We start from the raw sequence: 25,361 nt of genomic DNA on the forward strand, positions 1-25,361 counted from the left end.
TGATAGGCTATGTAAATCGTCACGTAGCCTATCACGGGGTCTTTTTTTTTTTTTACTTTTTGTTTCACGGCCGGGGAGATGGGGCGCTTCTCCCCGGCCTGAATTTCGGATGGGCGAGGAGGGAAGCCTCCCCCCCAGCCTGAATTTCGGCCGGGCGAGGCGGGAAGCCTCCCCCCCTTCTCCTGAACTTCGGAGGGAAAAGTGAAGCACCTCCCCTCCACCGCAAAGCCAAGCTGCGAAAAGGTAAGTGACTTTCGTACATCTTTAGCCAGCGGCTGGATGTCCGGCTGCTGGCGGAGCCAGCCGGCAGCTCTGCGTAATCCCCGCGGAGCACAGCCGGCCGGCCAGGATTCTGGGGGGAGGGATAGAGCGCCTCCCACCCCCCCAGCGGAACCCAGCGAAGCCAGGTAAGGGGAGTTTCGTACATCCCTAGAAGTCTCAGCCAGCGATACGGCATGGCAATGGCAGCTGTATTGCTGGTGCTCTGGAGCTGCCGGCAAGGATGATCTGGCTGGGGAGGATTCCTGAGGGAGGCAGAGGTAAGGGATCCTTTCCGCCATGGACTCCGGAGGCCAAATTCTTTTGAATCCAGCCTCATTGGGGTCCATGGTGGAATTCTCCAACATCCCTACAGATTCCCCCTCCCTCGTCCCCTTGTGCTCCGCTTCAGTTAGTGGCTGCCTCTACCAGGGCAGAACCTACATTTTGTTGGCCGTCTGCAGGTGCGAATGGCGGCCCAAGTCTGTGGCCACCATTTCCCTTGCTCTGTTAGCCGTGTTAGGCTACATAAGTATTTATGTAGCCTATGACAGCAAAGAGCAGGGTCCCTGCCCTTTATGTGATAGGCTATGCAAATATATACGTAACCTATCATGGCAATGCAGGGACGCAAGTGGCGGCTGCTATGGCAGCTGCCATTTCTGGCCACTATGGCAGCTTCCATTTGTGTCCGCAGCCCAGCAGCGGATGGAGGCCTGGCTGCAGGCGACCCTGGCCGGCGGCTCCACGGACTTGCCACAGAGGGGGCCGGATGGGGAGGATTCTGGGGGGAGGGACAGATCACTTCCCCCCCACTGTGGATCCCTGGAACAGAGCCAAGTAAGTGATCCGCCCACCCCTAATGCCAGGGGTGCTTATGTGTACATGTCTTCATCTCTGCCTGACTGCTCCCTCCAGTATCATCTCCCCCTCTCCTTCACATGCAGCTGCTTCCTGTAAGGACAGGGGCAGGTGAGCGACACACCCACAAGGGCTGGGCTACACGAACCAGGGGCAGGACTATGATACCAAACCCAGTGCGGTTGTGGAAACAGCTCAGTAATGAAGCCGAAGTAAGCAGGAAAAGTCAGACTGTAACTAGTCTCAGAAGAAGCAGTTTTTCTGCGATAAAATTAGGGATATACGAAAGTCACTTACCTTTTTGCAGAATTGATTCGTGGGGGGGGAGGTGCTCTGTCCCTCCACCCGGAATCCTCGATGGGGGGACAGGCGATCCGGTCCTCCCCCCCCGGAATCCTGCCTGGCCGGCTCCGCTCTGCAGCGGCTCCGTGGAACAGCCTGCCAGGCCCGTCTGCAGCCGGAGTTCCGGCCGCGGACGGGCTGCTGCGGACGCAAATGGTGGCCGCCATAGTGGCCGCCATTTGCGTCCAGCCAGGCTGCTGTGATAGGCTATGTAAGTATTTACGTAGCCTATCACAGCTGTGCAAAAAAAACAAAAAACAAACAGTGTATGCAAATGGCGGCGGCTACGGCGGCCGCCATTTGCATTCCCTATTTTTCGTCGTTTTAGCCTACGTAAATATTTACGGAGGCTATTACGGCGAAAAAAAGGGGAACACAAATAGCGTTGTGGGCGCTATTTGCATTCCTTTTTTTTTTTGCCGTAGTAGCTTACGTGAATATTTATGTAGACTAAAATGGCGAAAAATAGGGAACGCAGATAGGATGGAGCTGCCACCATCCGGAACATCCGCCCCAGGTAAGCCTTGTCGCGGGGGGAATCTGCGGGGGGGGGCGGGGGGCAGGCCGTTCCGCCACAGATTTTGGGGGGCCAAATGCCAGTGCATTTGGCCTCACTGAAATCCATGGCGGAATTCTCCGCCATCCCTAGATAAAATGCGGGGCTGGGGCTGAATGGCCACGACATCATGGAAACACAGAGACCTCACTGCGCAGCCAGATTGGAGTAAATCGCTAGTGCAAATGCAGCCTAAGATACCATGTCCTTAGTCCAACTTAAGTCAATCATGAAGAAGCCGTTTGACACTAACTTGTTCTATTGACACTTAGTGGGGAATTAACCATGCCGTCTTGTCTGTGGTCTCTCTGTCGTGTGATTTATTTCCTCATTAGAGTGTAAATGTAATGCCAAGTGTGACTTTGATCTAGGAGTACACCTGCATTAATGTATGGTATCATTTGTATTCAGTTCTTGTATTTCCTAAACTATACAAAGGGTCTGTGACTAAATCAATAGATTTCTCAGATTTGAAGGACACAAATGCCACATCTGGAGTCCTGCTTGCCTGGTCTCGGGGTGGGCTGTTGTGGGTGGGTGGGGTGAGGAGACAGTGACGGCCACAATTGGTGGATTGTGGTGGTCCCACCAGAGATGGGAGGGGGTAGAGAGGCACCCTAAGCTCTCCACGCCCCTCCTCAACACCTCTTCAACACGTGACTGCAGAGCGGGTGCTGTGTGCTTCTGCATCTGGCAGAGTGTGGGCAGCAGTGGCAGCTCGGTCTGGAGGGAGCCTTCAGTGAGGTGTATCCTTCTGGCTACAGACCAGCCATGGTACATGCTGTGGTGGAGGTTACAACCTGGCAGGTGGCAGTGGCTTCCCCCTCCCCGGGATGCAGATTGACCGAGGTTCTTGCCGTGGCTATGGCCGCATCGGGCAGGTGGCAGTGGCTTCCCTCTCCTTGTCAGCTTTGGGGGTGACGGCAATAGTGGGCCTTTGGTGATCCCTGGCCTCTCAGCCTAGCTGAGCTGCATGTCCGCTCCCGGCTTCTCTTCAAGAGGCGGCAGAGGGGCCACGCAATCTGCAACTCAAACAAGTTGCTGAGGCGTGGAGGCCTGATCATCTGGGGCCACCTGGCCTGAGGTTTGGAGGTGGCCTCCAGGGAGGGGGGCTCCATTACTGGGGGTTTATTTTTCCCAATCTGGGGGGGATCCTCAGGGTGTCTGTGCCAGCACCCCTGGGCATGGTACTGTTTTGCAGGCACAGCCTAGGGGCTAATTGCAGGGTCTCGGGGAGCAGGAGGCCATTGTCTTGCTGAAGGTAAGCAGTGTCGGGTCCGGTCAGTATTTGGAGGGGCAACCACCTTAGAATCCCACATACAATTGATCCCCTTTTACTTGTTTGGGGAAGGTAGTGTGTAGTGATGTATGGACCCCCTACTTTATGGTCCAGGGGGTTTGTAGAGGGGCCATCCGTGCCCCTCAGGCCCCCTCGAAATCCTCTGGAGCTGCTCCGTGTCCAGGGCAGTTAGTAGAGCGGCTCCCCGGCTCCCTATACAAGGTGATACACTAAGGGCAGCTGCCATTAGCCTATCACTGGGACAAATACAGTTGCAAATGGCATACTGGACACCACTTGCGGCTGTAAACCACTGATTTTGACCTCAACACAGCCATTTACATCATTAGCATATCACCTTGTATAGGGAGCCAGAGAGCTGCTCCACACGAAATCCTCCAGAGCTGGAGGTAAGTGGTGCCATTCAACCACAGAATCTGGCCTCATTTGAGTCCATGGTGGAATGCTCTGCCAACCCTAGTAGTGTGTTGAAGTCTTACAACATCTGACCTCCTACTGGTGGGTATTCCAGAGCTCCCCTTGGAGATGACTGTTTTGGCCCATAGCATTTTGAGGCTGTATGCCCCCTAAAAAAGGACAAGGGGGCAAGAAAGGAGAGGGCAAAGCCCCTCGCCCACCAGCTAAAAGGCCTCAAAGGAGGCATGACACTTCCTCAGAAGGGGAGGAGGGACCTGATTTGGCCCAGATTCTTGCACATGTGGAGGCAGTGGAGAAAGATAAGGGGATTACACCTCCACCAATACCTAGAGCGAGCACGCCTGGAGGTTTGCAGCCTAAACAGACTAGGCGACAGACCCAGCACACATTGCTGCTTCCTCTTTCAGAGAGTTTGAATGCCTCTGAGGCCTCTTCCAGCTCTGTTTCCATATGCATTCCAGCCCTGATGCTCCACAACTGCAAGTGCACGGGAAGCTTCCACATTGCCCCTGACAATGCCTGGAGGCGATGCCATGCCCCTTTCAGGACCTTGGTGGGGGCTTTGCTGGAGGCGGGCTCGCAACTGCCCTCTTCAGCGACTGCAGCCTGTGCATCGGTTTGGCCCTGAGGGTCCCGCCAAGTGACTCCAGTCTCAGTCCTCCTCTGTGCATGCAGACCCATACCCCAATGTTGGAAAGGATGCTATACCCACCGGCAGGACATCTAAGCCATGAGGTTTTCACCTCTTGCCCACAACAAGGGCTAAGATTCTATGTGGAGAGTTCATTGATGTTTTCTCCTTGTTGTTCCGTGAACCAGAATCTAAAGACAAGGAGAAATCCAGAGATAAGGACCGAGACAAAGGCAGGAGGAAGAAAGTCACTCGCACCTGGGCCAACTGGCTGCCAGGCTTCCTGATCTATATGAGTGTATTGCAACAGAAATTCTCAGAGTGAGGGTGGATCCTTACTAAATATTTAGTTATGATTTACAGGCCGTACATAGGGTTGGCAGAGAATTTCTCCCCGAAACTTCGGGGGGCCGAGCGCCAACGTGTTCGGCCCCCCGAACAAGTTTCGGGGAGAAATTCTCCGCCCCCCCCGCCCCCCGCACACCCCCCCCCGGGACGGGACTTACCTTTGGCAAATGTCCCTCCTGGCAGCGGGTCCGGCCGGCGGTTCGTCGGGTCTTCGTCTGGGGCGGGAGCGGCAGCTGGTCTTTCGACCGGCTGCCATCGCTATTCCAATAAAAGAAAAAAAAAAACGCCCCCGTGATAGGCTACGTGACGATTAACGTAGCCTATCACGGCTAGATTTGCAAAGTCAGCCATGATAGGCTACGTTAATCGTCACGTAGCCTATCACGGGTGACTTAAAAAAAAAAAAAAGCGCGTACGGATAATGGCGGCCCCCATAGGGAGCCGCCATTCCTGTTCCTTATTTGGTCGCTGTAGTCTACGTAAAGATTTAGGTAGACTACAGCAACCAAATAAGGAACGCGAGTGGCGGCTGCCTATGGGGGCCGCCATTATCCGTACGTGCTTTTTTTTTTTTTTAAGTCACCCGTGATAGGCTACGTGACGATTGATGTAGCCTATCACGGCTGACTTTGTAAATCTAGCCATGATAGGCTAAGTTAATCGTCACGTAGCCTATCATAGGGGTGGATGGAAGTCCCTTACCTGTCCTCGAAGGTTGTTCGTGGTGGGGGGGAGGTGCTTCGCTGCTCCCCCCGTGAAGTTCAGGCTGGGGGGGAGGCTTCCCGCCTCTCCCGGCTGCGAACTCGAAAGTTTTTTTTAAAAAAAAACGCCCCCTGATAGGCTACGTGACGATTAATGTAGCCTATCATGGCTAGATTTGCAAAGTCAGCCGTGATAGGCTACGTCAATCGTCACGTAGCCTATCACGGGTGACTTTAAAAAAAAAAAAAAAGCGCGTACGCTAATGGCTGCCCCCATAGGGAGCCACCATTCGCATTCCTTATTTGGTCGCTGTAGTCTACGTAAAGATTTACGTAGACTACGGCGAAAATAAGGGCAAAGCGGGTAACTTAGCCTATCACGGCTAGATTTGCAAAGTCAGCTATTTGCGTTGCCCTTATTTTTGCCGTAGTCTACGTAAATCTTCACATAGACTACAGTGACCAAATAAGGAACGCGAATGGCGGCTCCCTATGGGGGCTGCCATTTGCGTACGCGCTTTTTTTTTTTTAAAGTTACCCGTGATAGGATATGTGACGATTTACGTAGCCTATCACGGCTGACTTTGCAGATCTAGCCATGATAGGCTACGTTAATCGTCACGTAGCCTATCACGGGGGCGTTTTTTTAAAAAAACTTTTTATTTCGCGGCCGGGCGAGGCGAGGCGCCTCCCCCCCGGCCTGAATTTCGGCCGGGCGAGGCGGGAAGCCTCCCCCCCCGGCCTGAACGTCGGGGGGAGAGCAGCGAAGCGCCTCCCCCCCACCGCGAAAAGCTGCGAGACCAGGTAAGTGGCTTTCGTGCACCCCTACCCACTGCCCACTGCTGCTGGTACAACCACCACCATGTGCAAACCCCTCATCCTCTGCTCTCCTCGCTGATGCTGACACTCGCAAGTAGAGTACGACAGCTTTCTGCATTGTGGCGGCAGCAGAGCATTCCCCCCCCCTTTTGTGGAAGTGCATTTCCCCACAACATTAGGGTTGTAATTTGCCTGATTTGCCAAATTTGGGTAACTTGCAGCCATAATGTTGTGAGAAATGCACTTTTGCAGAAAGGAGAAGTTCCCAGATTTCAGGAACAAAGCCTGGCTTGGTTCGCCAGGGCAAGCCAAACCGGGGGCACTACGGCAGTCTGTCAAGGCCTGAAAGGGCTGGATTCCGCAGCAACATATGTTCCTACCCAGGAATTGCTTTTGACATTGTGCTAGAGGTCATCTATGCCAGTACAATAAAATCTATGTTATCAGTAGTGTCAGGAAATATTGAAACATCTAGAGGGCATTATGTTGGGGAAAGCTGCATTCATGTATAGATTTTCTGAGTATTGCTAAATGTACATATTTTGAAATGTTTTAAATTGGCAAATACTGTCTTGTGTACATTTTTTTTCAAATGTATGGATTTTGTGCACTTTCTTCTCATAGGGATATTCTGTGTGCATTCTCTGAGACAATCTGCATCGAAAAGCTCGCAAATACGCTGGTTTCAGAATACAATTATTTCTCAGTTTGACGAAAGGCTCTGGAGTTGCCCAGGGGGCAGGGGGGGAGGTTACAAACTGGGCAGAGTGAATTTCTCACCCATTCCACCTTTCGACCATGGTAATTGAAGGTCTGCCTGTCTTCGTATATACCTACCAATACATTTAGATCTTCGGTAGACGGCTTCTCTTAGGAGCATGCTGTACCTGAGGCCAAATGGCTGGCTGTTACAGGGAGGGCTTTCTTTGTGCTGGCACCCCAGTTGTGCAGGCATCCCACTGGAATGCCCTCCCTAAGGGTTTCCCCTGGCACCTATTTTTGTGCCACTGCTCTTTCCAAAGCAGATATGACATTACATTACAGACTCAGCAAGCTGGTGCGTCGTTTCTTCTTTTTTGGTTCTGGTCTAAGTATGGGGGGTGTGCGTGGCTGATATGGATTGGGACCCTAAGCATGGCAGTAATGGGGGGGGTAAGAACCTAGTCTTGTTTGACTTAACCCAAAGTGGAACGTATTTTCTGATATGTACGCCAAACCGGGGGAACTACAGCAGTCTGTCAAGTAGGGATGGCAGAGAATTCCGCCACGGATTCCAGTGAGTCCGTTCCGCCCCAGAATAGGGATGTATGAAATTGACTTACTTTTCGGGGATTATGCTAATGGTTGGGGGGGAGGTGTTCCGTCCCTTCCCCCCCCCCCAGAATCCTTGCCGGCCAGCTCCGCTCCACAGGGATTCTGTGAAGCCGCCGGCCGGCTCTGCCAGCAGCCGGACATCTGGCCGTTGGCTAGCAGGGACACAAATGGCGGTGGCTGTAGCCGCCGCCGTTTGCGTCCCTGCAGTCAGCTGTGATAGGCTACGTAAATGTTTACGTAGCCTATCATGGCTGATTTAAAAGAAAAAAAAACGCACGTATGCAAATGGCGGCGCCCATGGGCGCCGCCATTTGCGTTCCTTATTTTGGCACATCTTAGTCTACATAAACGTTTACGTAGACTAAGATGGTGAAAATAAGGGGAACACAAATAGTGTAGCATCTACGCTATTTGCGTTCCCCTTATTTTCGCCGTCTTAGTCTACGTAAATGTTTACGTAGACTAAGACATGCCAAAATAAGGAACGCAAATGGTGGCGCCCATGGGCGCCGCCATTTGCATACATGCTTTTGTTTTCTTTTAAATCAGCCGTGATAGGCTACGTAAACATTTACATAGCCTATCACGGTGTTTTTTAAAAATCTAGCCGTGATAGGCTACGTAAATCTTTACGTAGCCTATGAGGTTTTTTGTTTTTTTAAACTGGAAATGGCGGCGGCGGCAGTTGGTCGGAAGACCGGCCACCACAGCCGCCGCCACCAAACCACCGCCGGAGCTGCCGCCGCCAGGAAGATCTGCCCAAGGTAAGTCCCATCCCGGGGGGGCTGTGCGGGGGGCGGGCCGTTTCGCCACCAATTTCGGGGGGCCGAATGAGCTGGCATTCGGCCACACCGAGATTTGTGGTGAAACTTCCGTACATCCCTTTTGTACAGCCGCCATTTGCATACGCACTTTTTTTTTTCCAAAGTCAGCCGTGATAAGCTACGTAACGATTTACGTAGCCTATCATGGCTGACTTTGGAAATCTAGCCATGATAGGCTACGTAAATCGTTACGTAGCCTATCACGTGTGTGTGTGGGGTTTTTTTTTTACATTCACTTTTTTATTTCGCGGCCGGGGAGACGGGGCGCTTCTCCCCGGCCTGAATTTTGGCCGGGCAAGGCGGGGCGGGGCGCCTCCCCCCCCAGCCTGAACTTCAGGGGGAGAACCGAAGCACCTCCCCCCCACCGCGAAGCAAGCTGCGGGACCAGGTAAGTGACTTTCGTACATCCCTAGTTAGGACTGAATCGAAATAAATGCATCATTGTTCGATTACATTCTCGTTTTCACACTTTATCATCAACACAAAAACATGGAACAAACTCACAAGCTTTTCTAACTGGCCATTAATGGTCATTATTTTTGCCTTCTCAGCCATATTGGTACCAAAAGGGGAATCCCTCGTAATGCAAATTCTAGTTTCTCAGGAGGGTTTTCCTCTGTTTCACAGTGAGAGAAGGAAAGGTTGCTTTCATAGAATAGTAGGTTTGGGAGGGGCCTACAAGGCCATCTTTCCCTCTCCATGCTAACACATATCCTGTTAATTATTATTAGTGCCACTACCAGATGAAGTTTGCACTTAAAACAAACAAACAAAACTGGACTTTATTAGCATCATGCCTAGTTTGTCTCTTGGTGCCCCACAGTTAAAGACCACAGAAGAATTCTGTTTAGATATGATAGCCCTTTTTCCCCCTCTTCTTTTTTCTGTGATGTAGAATCTGCTATTCAGGGAAGGTGATTATTTCTCCTGTAATTATCAAATTAAGTATCATTATTTCTAACCTTCTCCAAAACCTTAGGGAGTTCCAGTGGCAACAAGCAAAACTACAAAATAAGACTTAAGGATGCTATTAATAATGCCTGTGCCGTTCTGTACTGCAGCAAAGGAACGACCGCCTCCTTAGTCTTGTCACCGATACTTCAAAGAGCACAATCTGAGCCACACATCTGGCAAATTCAAGTTGGGCTAATGATGTTGTAAATTCAAGTAAGGCAGCGAAGCTGGACTGATGATGTGGAAACAGGGGAATTGGTGGCCAGGAAAAATATGTTCCCGTAAATGGCTGGAACCTGCGACGTTGGTACTGGTGCTGTTGCCTCAGGTGATATGCAAGGTTACTCTTGTGCGATGTACCATCAATAGTCTTCCTATTCTTCACAAGTATTATCATTCAGGAGAGTTCCTCATGGCTGGCATCCTTTCTCAGCTCTACACTTTCTCTAGTCCATTAGGCTTTCAAATGCACCCATCTCAGGAACTACTTAACGAGTTCATGTAAGGAGTAGCTTTTGTTTATCCACATCTTTCTAGATTACTTTCTAGTTATCTTTCCAGATTACTTTCCCAGGTGGGAAAATCCTTTGGATCAGATTTACCTTCAACGGGTCTGGGAATGTTGAGCCCTGCACCTTTTCTTCTTCTCAGAACGGCAGCCTAAGCATGTCAATGTGACATTAATAGAATAAAATACATAAATAACCCCAGTTAACATTGTACCACCATAGACGTGCTTTCATAATATAAATCCTCCCTGTCCAAACTGCCATGACAGGCAACGGAACCCATAGCCTAACGTTCCATTCCGTCCATAGTTTCTTAGTTCTGTGTTGGTGTGCTGTCGCCTATTAAGAAATGCATGCTATTGCGATCTACGAAGTTTTGACTATTGAATTTACTTATTTATTTACTTGTTTGTTTCTGAATTTGTATTCCACTGCTCTATTTTCTAAGCACCATTCAGGTCTCCTTACAACAATCCAATATCACAATATCACATGAACGAAAACAGTCAATAAAATACAGTGTGCTGATTCCAGATTTTTCATTCTTGGAGTTGACCCATTTAAATCAATGGACTCTCATTGATTGCAATGAGTCTACACCAGGTATGATGAAATATGGAACCAACTCAATAAAAATTGAACTAGAGAGTACAACAGAGGCACAGATTGCAGATAAAACACAGCATTTAGAATGTGAAGTACTTTGTATGACTCTTCGAAGCTAGTGCTATGTATGTAGATCACATTGGAGTAATGCAGTCTTGGTGTAACAAAGGCATGCATTAACATAGCCAGCTCTGACATCCACAGAAACAGGCACAGTTGGAAATTCAGTCTAAGCTGGATGTTAATGTGTCTCCCTTTTGCACATTTCTTAAAATTAAGGTGGTTTTGAAGTCATTTAGGAATACTATGTCAGTAATGATCATGACATGCGTCAGTGAATCAGTGGGGCTCAACAATCTTTGCAATGATTCCTGCTTGCCTTTCTCTCCATGATCATGACAGGAGATATGTGACATGAAACACACAACATGAGATATGTTTAATTCCACAAAACAAAGGCAATAGAAATACATGTTTTGAGCTGGTTTTGAAGTTGTGTGCAGACCTTTGTAGGTTCCCAAGCATGGTGCTGTTGAGCTGTTGTTTGGAGAAGTCAGAAGTCAAATTATGCACATGCCAACGTTTCTTCATGTTTCCCTGGACTGTAGCAATATATACAATCTAGTTTAGTGTGATGTTGTTCTTGAATGCATATTACATTATATTGTAGCACATCTCTTCTGGAGTAGATGCACAGTGATACAGCCTGCAACTCTTATTCTAGGATACTGACTCAGAACTACCAGCACATCTTGGCCTTGGAATATGCAGTAAAGGAGATAAATGGAAATCCCCTGATTTTACCAAATGTCACTTTGGGCTTTCACATCTATAATAGCTATTTCAGTGCGAGCTGGACCTATCTTGCTGCAATGGAGCTTCTCTCCACGCTGGGCAAGTCAAGCCCAAATTACAAATGTGGCAGCCAAAATAATCTGAAAGCAGCAATTGCAGGACCTGATTCTGAGACTGGTCTCCACATGGCAACCATCTTAAGCATCTACAAGATTCCTCAGGTAAGATGTCTGCATGGAACGTGGGAGAGGAACAAGCTTTTTATACATGTGGTATTTTTGTTTATTTTTGTTATTGTTATTATTTGCAGGATTGTGAAGTTCCAGAAGCTGAAAATATAGGACAGGATCCAGAGAACTGCACAGTTAGTAGGGCTGTGCATTGCTTTGGTTTTGAATCTGAATACCAAAGTGAATCAGGGTGCTTCAGGGGCGCCTCAGTGAGATCTGAAGCAGATCAGAACAGCACCAAGGTGCCCCGAAGTGAAGCGGGTCACTGCTGAAGTGCCTCCGTCTGTCTCGGAGATTCGGAGCTATTTTGATGCCTTCTGAAGGCCAGACAGCCTGTCTCCAAATGTATCAACTTGTGAAAGATCAGGGAGGGGGAAGGGGAGAGGAGGAGGAGGAGGAAAGAGTGAGCTTTGGCGAATGGCAACTTGAGTTGCCAAATTAGCCCTGAACTTAACCCAGCAGTCTTCAAACAGTGACAGTGTTGGAGTAGGGGGTGGGAATACTGTATATATTGGAGAGAAAAGCCTGTGTTTGTTTCCTTGCAAGACAGAGAGATGGTTACTGGAGACAGCTGTTGGTTAGTTAGTTGACTAGATCTGTGTGTGTGTGTGTGTGTGTGTGTGTGTGTGAGAGAGAGAGAGAGAGAGAGAGAGAGAGAGAGAGAGAGTTGAACTGCGGCTTTGTTCTCACTCTTTCCCACCCAGCCCGTCTCAGTTCAACTATTCCCTTGCTTTCTTTTCTAGATTATTTATTTAAAAACAAACTTTTAGTACTTTAACAGTTTAGTCCTTCCCTTCCCTTGTTCTTTGCCCCCCACTCCCTTCAGCCAATCTGATTAGTTTTATCTTGCTTGCTTTCTAGATCTTTATAAAGAAAATACAAGAAAAATACTTAAAACAGTTGTTGCCTTGCCTTGCCTTGCCTTGTTCTTTGGCTCGTTCACTGCCCCCCTCTTCAACTCTTTTTTCATAGTTTTCCAGCTAGATCTTTAAAACAAAACCCAAAATGAATATTTAAAAAGTACTTTTCTTTCTTTGTTCTTGGCTTCCATCCACCACCGCCCTTCTCAATTCCTGTATTCATTCCCTTCCCATTTATCTTTTCCTTAAAAGAATTAAAATAATAAAATATAACCCCCGTTTTGTTGGTTGTAGAAGTTCTATATTTGCTTTTCTTTTGCTCTTGTGTGTGCGTTTGTGCTTGTGTTGTGGTCAAAGTACTAGACACATCCACATTTCAAAATACAGTGGGCAAAGCACTACACGTGTAATATCTATTATTTAAATAACACTACTCTGTGTGGCCAAGCAAGCTCAATATGAGGCATCTTTGAGGTCTTGGCACTGGGGCTGCCCATTGCCCAGATTTCATGCACTTCTGAAACCAGTGAACCCTTTAATTTGAGGGGGGGTGTTGTTGTTGTTGAAAAGCACACAGCCTGCCTTCCAGCCTGTTTTCCCAGGTAATGTGCATTTCCATTCAGCCAAAGAGAGCCTGAGATCATCCACTGTGAAGCTGAATAGGAAAGGGGAGAGGGGTTATTTGCACTTCAAAGTAACCTACCACAGAGATTAGGGATAATGATCTCCTCCTAATCACCACTTCAACCCCTAACTTCTCTTATTATTATCGCTTTATGGTTTGAGTTTCTTAGAACAGCACATTTTATTTGTGCCTAGCACAGAAATTACTGTGATAAACTGTCTGAAATTTGGCAGATGGAAGCCCTTCTATGGGGGCTGACAGGTACCCAAAGTTCACACATTTATCATGAAAACTCAAAAAGTTATGGCCAATTCTGTTTTCCAGTGCAAGTCAATGCAAACGTAAAATCTGGATGATTTGGATATCCAAATTTTGCTTCAGATCTGAATCCAAAGCAAAGCTGGTTGGGTCCAAATCCATCTGAAGTTAAGCGGGGCTGCTTCAGAAGTTCTGAAGCAGCATCCAGAGTGAAGTGGGGGTCCGTGCACAGCCCTAACAATTAGATCCAGATGACCAAGGTCTGCATTTGTGTTACTTCTCCACCTTTATGCCAAATTCCAAGCTGTTCTTTTTGGAAAAAAAAAAAAAAGTATGAATGTAATTTCAGATATATTTTTCTACTTGTATGTATATGGAGTGTGTGTATATTTGAATCTATAACAAGATCCTTAGGAAGCAATCCTATTGAGATAGGTGGCTGTCTCCGAACCCAGAGGCAACCACCTATCCAAGGCTCTCCCACAATGGAGGCATTCAAGACAAGCCTGGACAGCCATCTGCCAGGGATTCCTTGACTTGGATTCCTGCATTGACAAGGGGGTTGGCCTTGATGGTCTTGTAGGCTCCTTCCAACCCTACTATTCTATGATTCTATGAGGCTGGCATCATCACCAGTGACTTCATCTGCACTCAAGTAGGTCCTTCCCTTGCCTTCCCTTCTGTCCAAAACCATCTGGTTGATGAAGTCACAGTGCTCATTCTTAGGACACAGAATGACCTTGCCTGAATTAACACATACATGATACAGATCCCTTGCTAAAGTCAGTCCCATAGACAGCAGTGGCAATGTCCTCATTAAGAATGGATGACTCTGGGTTCTTGCTCATGTCTTCTCGGAACTCTTCCACAGTACCATTACCAACAGTCAGAAGTTAGGCAGCAAATTCAGATTCACTCTTCAGGTGTACATGTTGCAAGGAAGCTGGAATTTGTTGACAGTGTTCCAGGCATTGGATTTCTTGACCAGCTGGCATGGGCACCATGCGGGATGACAGGCAAGGTCTGCCTGAAGTCACCACCAAACACAATTGGGTGAAGGGGTTTGGACTCGATGACCGTGTAGGCCCCTTCCAACCCTACTATTCTATGAATTGTGCCACTGAATGGGGTGTCATTGCTCATGAGCTCCTTCAGCAGCCTATCTACTAGGGATGTATGAATTGTGTACCTTCCATGCCGCATGACTTCTGCAGTACTCCATACCATCGTTCACAAGCCCCCGGAATTCTCCTCTTTTTTTCCGTTCCAAGAATTACGAAGATAAATCTGTACTGACAGCCATAATTCCAGTGCCCAGCCATCTCTGTGAGTCTGCATAACTTCTGTAAGAAAGTCTATTTTTTGTAGATATTTATGAATTCCCCCCCCCTGCCCTGAGACGTGCAGTAATTACTTTCAGCCAAAACTAGGGATGTATGAAAGTCACTTACCTTTTCGACAGGGTGATTTGTGGTGGGGGGGAGGTGCTCCGCACCTCCCCCCGAAATCCTGATCTGGCAGGCTCCGCTCCGCAGAGATTCCGCAGAGCTGCCAGCCAGGGCCACCCACAGCTGGACATCCGGCCGCTCGGAAGCCTTCCATAACAAAAAAACCGCGTAAACAAATGGCGGCTATGGCGGCCACCATTTGCGTTCCCTTTTTTTCTCTGTTTTAGCCTACGTAAATATTTACGTAAGCTATTACGGTGAAAAAAAGGGGAATGCAAATAGCTCCAACTACACTATTTGCATTCCCCTTCTTTTCGCCGTAATAGCTTACGTAAATATTTACGTAGGCTAAAACAGCGAAAAAAAGGGAACACAAATGGCGGCCGCCGTAGCCGCTGCCATTTGTGTACACTGTTTGTTGTTGTTGTTGTTCTTGTGGTCATAGGCTACATAAGTATTTACGAAGCCTATCACGGCAAAGGCAGCTACGCAAATGGCGTGGTGGCCACCATTTGTGTGGCTACCTTTGCCGTGATTGTTGTTGTTCAGTTGTTCAGTCGTGTCTGATTCTTTGTGACCCCCTGGACCATAGCACGCCAGGCCTTCCTGTCCTCCGCTCTCTCCCGGAGTGTGCTCAAGTTCATATTCATTGCATCGGTGATGCTATCTAACCATGTCACTAACCATCTCATCCTCTGCCGTCCCCTTCTCCTTTTGCCTTCAGTCTTTCCCAGCATCAGGGTCTTTTCCAGAGAGTTTTCTCTTCACATTAGGTGGCCAAAATATTTGAGCTTCAGCTTCACTATCTGTCCTTCCAATGAGCACTCAGGGTTGATTTCCTTTAGGATGGACTGATTTGACCTCCTTGCAGTGCAGGGGACTCATAAGAGTCTTCTCCAGCACCACAGTTCGAAAGCATCAATTCTTCGGCACTCAGCCTTCCTTACAGTCCAGCTCTCACAGTCATACATTACTACTGGGAAAACCATAGCTTTGATTAGATGGACCTTTGTCGGCAAGGTGATGTCTCTGCTTCTTACTATGCTGTCTAGGTTGGCCATAGCTTTCCTCCCAAGGAGCAAGCGTCTTTTAATTTCATGGCTGCAGTCACCGTCTGCGGTGATCTTGGAGCCCAAGAAAGTAAAATCTGTCACTGCTTCCATTTCTTCCCCTTCTATATGCCAGGAAGTGATGGGGCCAGATGCCAGGATCTTAGTTTTTTTAATGTTGAGTTTCAAACCAGCTTTTGCCGTGATAGGCTACGTAAATACTTACATAGCCTATCACGGCAGCCTGGCTGGACGCAAATGGCGGCCACTATGGCGGCCGCCATTTGAGTCTACAGCAGCCGGCCAAGAGGCTAGTTGCCACTGCCGGAGCCACTGCTGGAACCGCTGCCGCTGGAAAATCCACCCCAGGTAAGCTTCGTCCGGGGGGGGATTCCGCGGGGGTGCGGGAGGTGGGAGGCCGTTCCGCCACGGGTTGCCAGTGCATTTGGCCTCACTGAAATCCATGGCAGAATTCTCCGCCATCCCTAGCCAAAACACTTCCTCCTCCTAGGGGCATCCCAAAACAAGGCTGACCTAGGTGTGCCTGAGCGATGCACTCTTTGTTTGAAGCAACGCTGTTTGAAAGAAAGAAAGAAAAAACTTTTTAAAATGACCATGCCTGTCTGGAGCCCTGCACGAGTATTATTCCCCCTGCTAGGCTTTCTATTTCCACATCCAGCCTTGTTGTTGACGTTGTGAGGCTAAAATGGAGAGGAGAACCAACTCTGTGCATGTCTACTCAGAAGTAAGTCTTACTGAGTTCAATGCGACTTACTCCTACACATGTCAGCACCCCACTTGCCCCCAGCTCAGCTTTGTATTTCCACATCCAGCTCATTAGCAAACCTCCTGTTAGTTATCTCACTGGGTGTCTTTGGGCTGGACTCTCACCACTAGATCATACTTCTGTTATGAAACTGATGAAGAAAAAGAGATAGTATAATGGAAAGTTCTTTCTGAAGCAGTCACACTTCACTCGTACAAATGCATCATGAAGGGAAAGATCAGCAACCTTCTCTTTGTTTGAATAAAAAGCACACTCTGCACATGCTCAGGGAATGGACAAAATGAGAAATAAACATACCAGGGAATATGAAGAACTATATTCTTCTATTGTGTGTGTGATATCTGTTGATACAGAGAGGTTTTTACATTCTGTAATTAATACAGAAATTAATAAGATAGCATATTTGATGAAGGAGAATTCAATTGTTTTGCATTTCTTCCACACATGGGTGTACCCTTTCTGGCAGCCATGCTGCAGGTTTCCTTCCTTGGAGTCATGTCTCCTGGAATGACATACAGAGCAATGCTATGGTCCCTGAGTGAGCATTCCAGAGACCATAGATTTGTTCAGATTCCCCCTTCTGTTTTCAGAGACAGTGCTCCAACCTCAGAAGGCAGAGTCAGAGATCTGACCCTCCTCCCCCACCCTCTCACAGCCAGTGAGGAAACAACCATGCTAGCTCCCCTCTGAGGTCAGAAAAGTGTCCCCAGAGGAGGAGAAAAGCTGTTCCAGTGGCAGAGGAGGAGACCAACAAGGCCAGAGTTATCCTAAGCCTCCTCAAGCCTCCTTCCTTCCCTTTCCAAAGTTCCCTCACAGGATGGGCTAAAAACCGCATGGAGATAAATCTGCAGGGTGGAAGGATGGGGAGGCAACAATAGCTTCTACTACTCCTACTACCGCCCTGCATTTGATGATTCAATGCCTCTGAGTTTGGGTTCTTCTGATAACTGAGGGCTCAGTTGATAGGATTGTGCCTTTGCTGTCTCAGACTGCATCATACACATAGCAATGCAAAAAGAAGAAAAAGTCTTCCTGGTTTCATAAATACAGATTAATAGCAGATTGGATGTCTTTGTGGGACAAGCATTTGAATTTGGCAAGTAGCTCAGTAAATCCTTCTTTTTTGGTTATTTTCTTTAGCTCACATATGGCTGTGCTCCCTCAATAAATGACAAAGCCCAAGGAGTTTTCCTCCACCAGATGTTCCCAAATGGAGCCCTTCAATATGAGGGGATTCTTCACTTACTGATGCATTTCCAGTGGACATGGATTGGAGTGCTTTATGTGGATGACGACAATGGAAAGAAGTTTCTACAGAACGTTCTTCCCACATTCTTCCAGAGTGGTATCTGCTTTGACTTCATAAGAAAATTCACAGCCATGAGTTTTTATGATGAAGTTGCTGAAGCGATAGAGGAATCAATAAAAACAATGAAGGTTGTCATGAGTAGCAATGCCAATGTAGTAGTTTTACATGGTGAAATGCATTCCATGTTAAGTCTGAGAAATATGCTCAAGTTTTCAGAATATTTTGATATACCACTAAAAACAAAAGTCTGGATGATGACAGCTCAGATGGATTTCACATCATATATCATTCAAAGAGATTGGGATTTACACTTCCTCCATGGTTCTATATCCTTTGCAGTGCACTCAAAGGAGATGTTTGGATTCCAGAAATTTCTGCAGTCCAGAAATCCTAGTTCAGAATATCGAGATGGCTTCATCAGTGACTTCTGGGAACAGGCATTTAACTGTGCATTACCCAACAACAGTTTAGATACACGCTTTGAGAAAATCTGCACTGGGAAAGAGAAGCTGAAGTTTCTTCCTGGGTCTGTTTTCGAAATGACTATGAGTGGCTACAGCTACAACATTTACAATGCTGTATATGCTGTAGGACATGCTTTGCATGCTATGCATTTATCCAAATTCAAACACAGAGAAATGGTGGATGGAGGGAGACTGGAGCTTCCAAATGAAAAGCCATGGCAGGTAACAGGTAGGGATAGATGAATCTGTCAGTTTCGTCCCCTCCCTCTCAGTTTTTCATTCTTTCCAATCTTAAATTCAGTTCATCTAGAACTTTTAGAATTTCTCAGGCCTTAATCTCAGCTCTATCCGAACTTTGATAATTATTATTTTTTTCTTACACTTGGCATGACAATATATTTTTGTGCCCATTTTTCTGCACATGTTTCCTAGTGCATACATTTTGTATGGATTTTTGCCTAACATACACATTTTCTTCAAAAACTTTAGTTTTCCTAAAGCTTTTAAAACGTTATTTCCCCTAATATAGCCATTTGTGTAGATTTTTATTTTTAATCGAAGGACCCCCTTGTAGCATTTGGAGAACTGTGGATTTTGGAACATTACAATTTGGTAACCGTAAGCTCACATTAAAATGTGAACTACCTGGATTTCTCACCCATTCCCAGTAATATCCCTCACAAACTGGTGTGAGATAGCTTGTTGTACCTGGGTGTGCAATGCCTGGGTATCCAAAGGTCCTTGGCTAAGTAGATAGAGATGTGTGCATGGACTCCCAGATTTACTCCGACCTCAATTCAAACTTCCGAAAATGGCCCAATTCTGCTTGGACAGATTTGGAGGTCGTCTGCTTCATACTGAACCTGAGGTGAGCTTTGGAAATCCAAGGATTTGTGCTTCTCACTGATCATCATGGGTAATTAAAAAACAAACAAAAGATCGATTTCACTTTTTCCCCCCCGCTTGGGCAGAATGTGATTATACCTGTAGCCATATTACCCCTTGGAGGGGTTTCCAACTGCCCTATGTAAGAAAACTTGGTGCACGGGCTTTCGTGCTTTGGAACCTTTTGGTTGGTTGGTTGGTTGGTTTTGTTTTGTTTTGTTTTGTTTTGTTTTTCTTAAAGGGAATTGCCAAAACCTTTTTATTATTACTTCTTGGAAGAATTGGATAGTTTCACCTTCTGAGATAGGGATGTACGAATTCCTAACCTTGTTCCGTTCCGGGGATCTGCAGAGGGGGGGGGAGGCGATCCCTCCCTCCCCACAGAATCCTCCCCAGCCAGCTCCACTCCATGGCAAGGCCACGGAGCCACCTGCCAGGGCCAGCCACAGCCAGACTTCTGGCCACTGCCGGGCTGCTGCGGCCACTAATGGCGGCTGTCTTAGCGGCCGCCATTTGCATGCCTGCATTAAACTGTGAGAGGCTACATAAATACTTATGTAGCCTATCACGGCAAAGAACAGGGGCGCAAATGGTGAAGCGGCCACCATTTGTGCCCCTGTTCTTTGCCATGATAGGCTACGTAAGTATTTATGTAGCCTCTCACAGTCTAATGCAGGCATGCAAATGGCGGCCGCTATGACAGCCACCGTTTGCAGGCACACAGCAGCCTGGCAGTGGCCGGAAGACAAGCCAGAGCTGCTGCCACATCCGCCACCAGGTCAGTCCATCCCGGGGGGGGGGATTTTGGGGGTTGCGAGGGGGAGGCCATTCTGCCACAGACTCCGGGGGGGGGGTGGATTCCAAAGAATTCGGCCTCACCGGAGTCCATGGCAGATTTCTCCAACATCCCTATGAGAGAATCACAGTTGCCATGTTTCAGCTGAATAGGCACACAGCATTTTGTGCAAGAACAACTTTAAGACTGTGAGGGTATCCCAAAGATGATGTGCTTTATCCCCCTATATTCCTTGTACACCATTATTATGAAAATGTCAGACATCATAGAGATGTCCTGTAAGAAGAACCCTTCAAAGTTTCAGATGGATAGGTCAAGCAGTTTATGTAGAAGGAGAGTCCTGAAAATATTTTTTTCAGAAGGGCTGGAAGTAATTCACTTACCCTTCCTTCTCCACTGGTTTTTTTTTTGGGGGGGGAGGGTAGAATTTGTATGATATCACCAGGGAAGAAGCCTCCAACATTTCAGATGGATGGGCTCAAGAGCTAGGGAGGTAAGATGACTGGAAAAAAAGTTTAGGACACACACACCCCTCCCGCACTGTGATGTGCCATCTCACTGTCCCATCCTTGTCTTCCCCCGAAACACAGAGATTGGAGCTCCTGGTAAAATGTTCCCTTGCATTAGAAGGTGGATATGTCAGTTATTCAGCTGCAATCCATCACACTCTCTGCACATCATAGAGGTGTCCCCAGGCAAGATCTTTGAAGCTTTAGACAGTTGCAGAATTATAGGTGCAGGGACTAGGGTGTAGGGATGCTGGAGGAATCTGGCTGAAGGGTGGCACTTGATGAGCTTTCATTGGCTTGATCCCCCGCACTCCAGTCCAACTTCTGCCAGCTGGCCCGACTTGGTGGATTTTCCATCTTAGCAAGGTTGCAGCGATGGCAGTGACAGTGACAGGGAGGGAAAGTTGCACCAATGCATTGCCTTCCCTCCCTGTCACCAGTGCAGCTGCAATCACCACTGCCATGAAACCTTCCCACCCCTCCTGCTGGTGCCCACTCTATGGGCTAGAGGCAGTGACAGGAAAGGAGGGTTGTGCCACAGCACTGTCATCCCTCTCTCCCTGCCATTGCCACTGCCACCATCACCACCACTGTGAACAACCCTCCCTCTCTCCCTGCCAGTGCCAACTCCAGCAGGGAGAGAGGGGTGGGGTGGGGGTTGCAGAGGAGTGGTGATGGCAGAAGCAGGGTAGGAACTTGTTCTCTTTTTAAAATTTCCCCGTAACTCCCAAGGTCCACACATTATGGCTGCAATTTGCACAAATTACAGTGGTACTCTGCAGAATTTGGGGTTTACATGAAAATTTTAAAAAGAGGGAGAACAAGTTCTCAGATTTCTGGAGCAAAACCTCAGCTTGGCTCACAAAGGAAAGCCGAGGTAGCCATACGAATCTGTCAGGCCCTAAAAGGGTACAGAGTTAGATAGAACTCACCAGTTATGCACGCTAAAAAAGAGGATAACTGTCAGCTCCAGCAGTATATGCAGACAAGTGCATAGGGATGGTCCAGGGATCTGGCAGAACCCACCCCCTGCCCACACCCCCAAGCCGTACTCCCTGAGGCCCTGTCCCCCCTCACACCCTGCCCGTGCTCACTGAGCCACCCATACTCACCTGGGTGGCCTCGAGGAGCTCCGCAGTCACGCACCTTAATCTGCGTTTGAGCTCCCTGCCACTCTCTGAGTGGCCCACACTCACTCAGTTGGCCTCGTCAAGCTCCGCAATCGCCATTTTGGGGGCACGACGAGGCCGTCCAAGTGAGTGTGGCTGGCTCAGCAAGCAGCAGGGAGCTCAAGCGCAGATTCAGGTGCACATGAGTGGGGGCAGGGGCTGGGCAGGCAGGCAAGTGGGCGCCTGGAGCCCCTGGACCGGGATGGGGGTGCCTGTCCATCCCTACAAGTGCAGTCTCAGGGACCAGAACGATTACACCTAAGGGATTGCAGGAGATTATGTATGTATGTATGTATGTATGTATGTAATTTGTATACCACCCAATATGCAAAAACAAGGCTTTGTGTACAGGATTTTTATTTTGTGAAAGGGGGTCCTGTCCGATGGACTTGAGTGTGGACTTGAGTGTGGACTGTAGCTCTAATGGGTTTTTACATTTGGAGGGATGACCTGAAGGTCAAAGCTCAGCTGCAAGTGAATTCCAGCACTTCTGGAGCTTGGAGTTCAATGTTTGTTACATTTTCAGTTTGTTTTGTTCTGTAAAAAATCACCATAACAGATTAATTAAAAAAGAAAAGAAAACCAAGTGAGGCACATGTCTACCAGGAAGAGGGCCTTTTCTGCTTTGGCACCCTGCTTGTGGCATGAGCTTCCTAAAGAGGTTCATCTGGGGCCAGGTTGTGCTCTTTCCAGCACCAGCTGAAGAGTTTTGGTGTCACCCCCCCCCCCCCGTGCGCCTGGCATTTTAGCACTCTAGTCTTTTAGCTTTGTTATTTTAAATTTGCTGTTGCATTCAACATCTCTGCATTGCTGCTAGGTTTTACTCTGGTTGTACTTTTATACTGCAGTTTTACGCTAGCATATCTTAGATTGTATTTTATGCTGTATTTTGTGGTTTTATTTTCTGTGAACTGCACAGAGAGTTTTGGCTATTGGGTATAAATAATTTATTGGCTATAACTAAATAAATAAACATAAATATTAGCCTATAGAGAGTTCTGAAAGGTCTTATGCGTAGCACTCAGATGTATAATTATCACCCTATTGTATGTTTGCCTGAATTAATTATTATTAATTCCATATTTTTCAATTTAGCTCCATCACTTTCTGACCAGTGTTTCTTTTAACAACAGTGCTGGAGAAACAGTTTCCTTTAATCAAAACGGGGAACTAATAGCTGGGTTTGATATCATAAATTGGGTCACATTCTCAAACCAGTCTTTTCATAGAGCCAGAATTGGAAAGACAGACCCAAACACTGGCTCAGATGAAGTTGTCACTATCGATGAAGATGTCATCATATGGCCCAGTGGATTTAACCAGGTAAGGTCCGTAGGCATTTTTGGGATAAGACAAGGTTATTCCACAATATTGAAAAAGTGGTTAAGTGTTCAGCCGTGGAATTAGCTCCATTATGATGCCAGTGTATGCATTGTGCATGTGACAGGGGCTCAATGTGTTGAAAGGGCAGTGGGTACATGATGTTGGCCTTGCTGTGATGTCACGTGGCTCCTTGGCTGTGTTGCCCAATGTCAAACTATTTGAGTTTGGATGTCTGAGCAGGGGAAACTTCTGTGCATTCATCTCTATGTGTATATGCTGCCATGCAAGCTGGGACCATGGATAAGTCAGCATTCTGTGCATGAATGTTGGGGGGGGGGGTTCTGGATGGAGCTCTGTGTTAAACTGGGCTCTGTCCACTTAGCTGAGTAAGATATGCAGCCCCCAGCTGCCACTTCAACATATAGACCTCTCTTCATTGATGTAAGCATATGGCTTTAACAACAGTCACAGCTAAAGTCCTGGTAGAAATGAAGAGTAAATTGTAAAACATGCCAGCAACAATATGAAGAATAATTATACCTTTATGATGAAGGCATAGTATTCCCATAATGTCAGTATTTTCAGTATTGCAATCAGTAATGATGGAGGTTGAATACGTGACACTGTCAAGGTATAACACTGCTTTGCCTGCCCATCAAACCATAACTTAACTTTATCATAGCACCTGAGATACAAACTAAGAAAACATATGCTTGGGATGTTCATTCGAAACATTCTCAATTACTTCATTTCTATACAGGCACGGCCCCTTTCTGTTTGTAATGACAATTGCATTGCGGGTTATAGTAAGGCAAAAAAGGAAGGGAAACCGTTTTGCTGCTATGATTGCCTTCCATGTCCAGAAGGGAAGATTTCTAACAAAAATGGTAAGACATATTCAAATATACTGTCAGTGATCCAGCTGCTGTATTTTAATCCCAACGGGTTCTTTTTCAGACATGGATGACTGTTTTCGATGCCTAGAATATCAGTATCCTAACCATGAGAAGGATTTATGCATTCCTAAAGATATAAGCTTCCTGTCTTATGAAGAACCGTTGGGGGTCAGTTTGGCCAGTTTGGCCTATTCCTTTTCTTTCATCACAGTGTTGGTACTTGGGATCTTCATGAAATACAAGGACACTCCCATAGTCAAGGCCAACAACCGGAACCTCACCTACACTCTTCTCATCTCCCTCCTGCTCTGCTTCCTTTGCACTTTGCTGTTCATTGGCCAGCCTGATGATGTTACTTGCCTCCTTCGACAAACAGCTTTTGGCATCATCTTCTCAGTGGCAGTTTCTTGTGTGTTGGCCAAAACCATCACTGTGGTTCTAGCTTTCTTGGCCACCAAGCCTGGATCAAGGATGAGGAAATGGGTGGGGAAAAGATTGGCAACCTTCATTGTACTTTCTTGCTCCTTCATTGAAGCCACTATTTGTACTTTGTGGCTGGCAAGCTCTCCCCCATATCCAAATTTGGACACGTATTCAGTGACTAAGGAAATTATACTAGAATGTAATGAAGGGTCCGTCCACATGTTTTATTGTGTCTTGGGATTTATGGGCTTCCTGGCCACTGTCAGTTTAACCGTCGCTTTCCTAGCCAGGAAATTACCTGACAGTTTTAATGAAGCAAAATTTATCACCTTCAGCATGTTGGTCTTTTGCAGTGTGTGGCTATCCTTTGTTCCAACCTACCTGAGTACCAAGGGGAAATACATGGTGGCTGTGGAGGTCTTCTCCATCTTAGCCTCCAGTGCAGGCTTGCTGGGTTGTATTTTCCCCCCAAAATGCTACATCATTGTACTGAGGCCTGAACTGAACAATAAAGAACAGCTAATAAGGAGAACACATTAAATATTCTAATCATTTCTCACTTTGATATGTGATAAGTGCTGAAGTTAGGGATTATTGGACTCTTTTGTCAGGATTGGGTGGTAACTTAGTTGTGACCATTTGATTGATAGTCATGCTGGTACTTTAGCATTTCTGACCTTTCCTGTATCGAACCTTTTTTTATGCTGTGGAATTATACCTTCATTTCAGCATAAATATAGTAAAATATTGACTTGAAGCCATGAGTGAATATAAATTTATGTATCACTTCCCTCATATTTCTAAACTGAATAAAATTGCCATGACAAATCCATATAGTTGTATATTTTTATATCTGTGGTGGTATATTTCTGTCGTTTCTAGGGATGGACGAAAGGGACGTCTATTTGCGTTCCCCTTATTTTTGCCATAGTCTACATAACTCTTTACGTAGACTAGACATGCCAAACTAAGGAATGCAAATGGCGGCGCCCCATGGGCGCCGCCATTTGCATACGCACTTTTTTTTTCTTCAAAGTCACCTGTGATAGGCTACGTGATGATTTACGTAGCCTATCATGGCTGACTTTGGAAATC

General features: G+C 47.1%; 2 protein-coding genes across 2 annotated transcripts; both read left to right on the top strand.

Annotated features, from left to right (window-relative positions):
• The first annotated feature begins 105 nt into the window (after nucleotides 1-105).
• Nucleotides 106-25,097, top strand: LOC146342542 (vomeronasal type-2 receptor 26-like). Its single transcript, XM_084808588.1, has 6 exons — nucleotides 106-243; nucleotides 956-1,098; nucleotides 11,165-11,456; nucleotides 17,633-18,494; nucleotides 22,854-22,947; nucleotides 23,708-25,097. Exons 2-6 carry the CDS (start codon nucleotides 1,031-1,033, stop codon nucleotides 23,862-23,864), a joined length of 1,473 nt encoding a protein of 490 aa, XP_084664714.1. The 5' UTR covers nucleotides 106-243; nucleotides 956-1,030; the 3' UTR covers nucleotides 23,865-25,097.
• On the top strand, nucleotides 23,901-24,806 carry LOC146342543 (vomeronasal type-2 receptor 26-like). Its single transcript, XM_084808589.1, has one exon. It carries the CDS (start codon nucleotides 23,907-23,909, stop codon nucleotides 24,804-24,806), a length of 900 nt encoding a protein of 299 aa, XP_084664715.1. The 5' UTR covers nucleotides 23,901-23,906.
• Nucleotides 25,098-25,361: the final 264 nt, after the last annotated feature.

This window comes from Heloderma suspectum, chromosome 6 (genome assembly GCF_057233095.1).
Source record: "Heloderma suspectum isolate Gila_16-S chromosome 6, 16-S_ref, whole genome shotgun sequence".
Taxonomy (NCBI): domain Eukaryota; kingdom Metazoa; phylum Chordata; class Lepidosauria; order Squamata; family Helodermatidae; genus Heloderma; species Heloderma suspectum.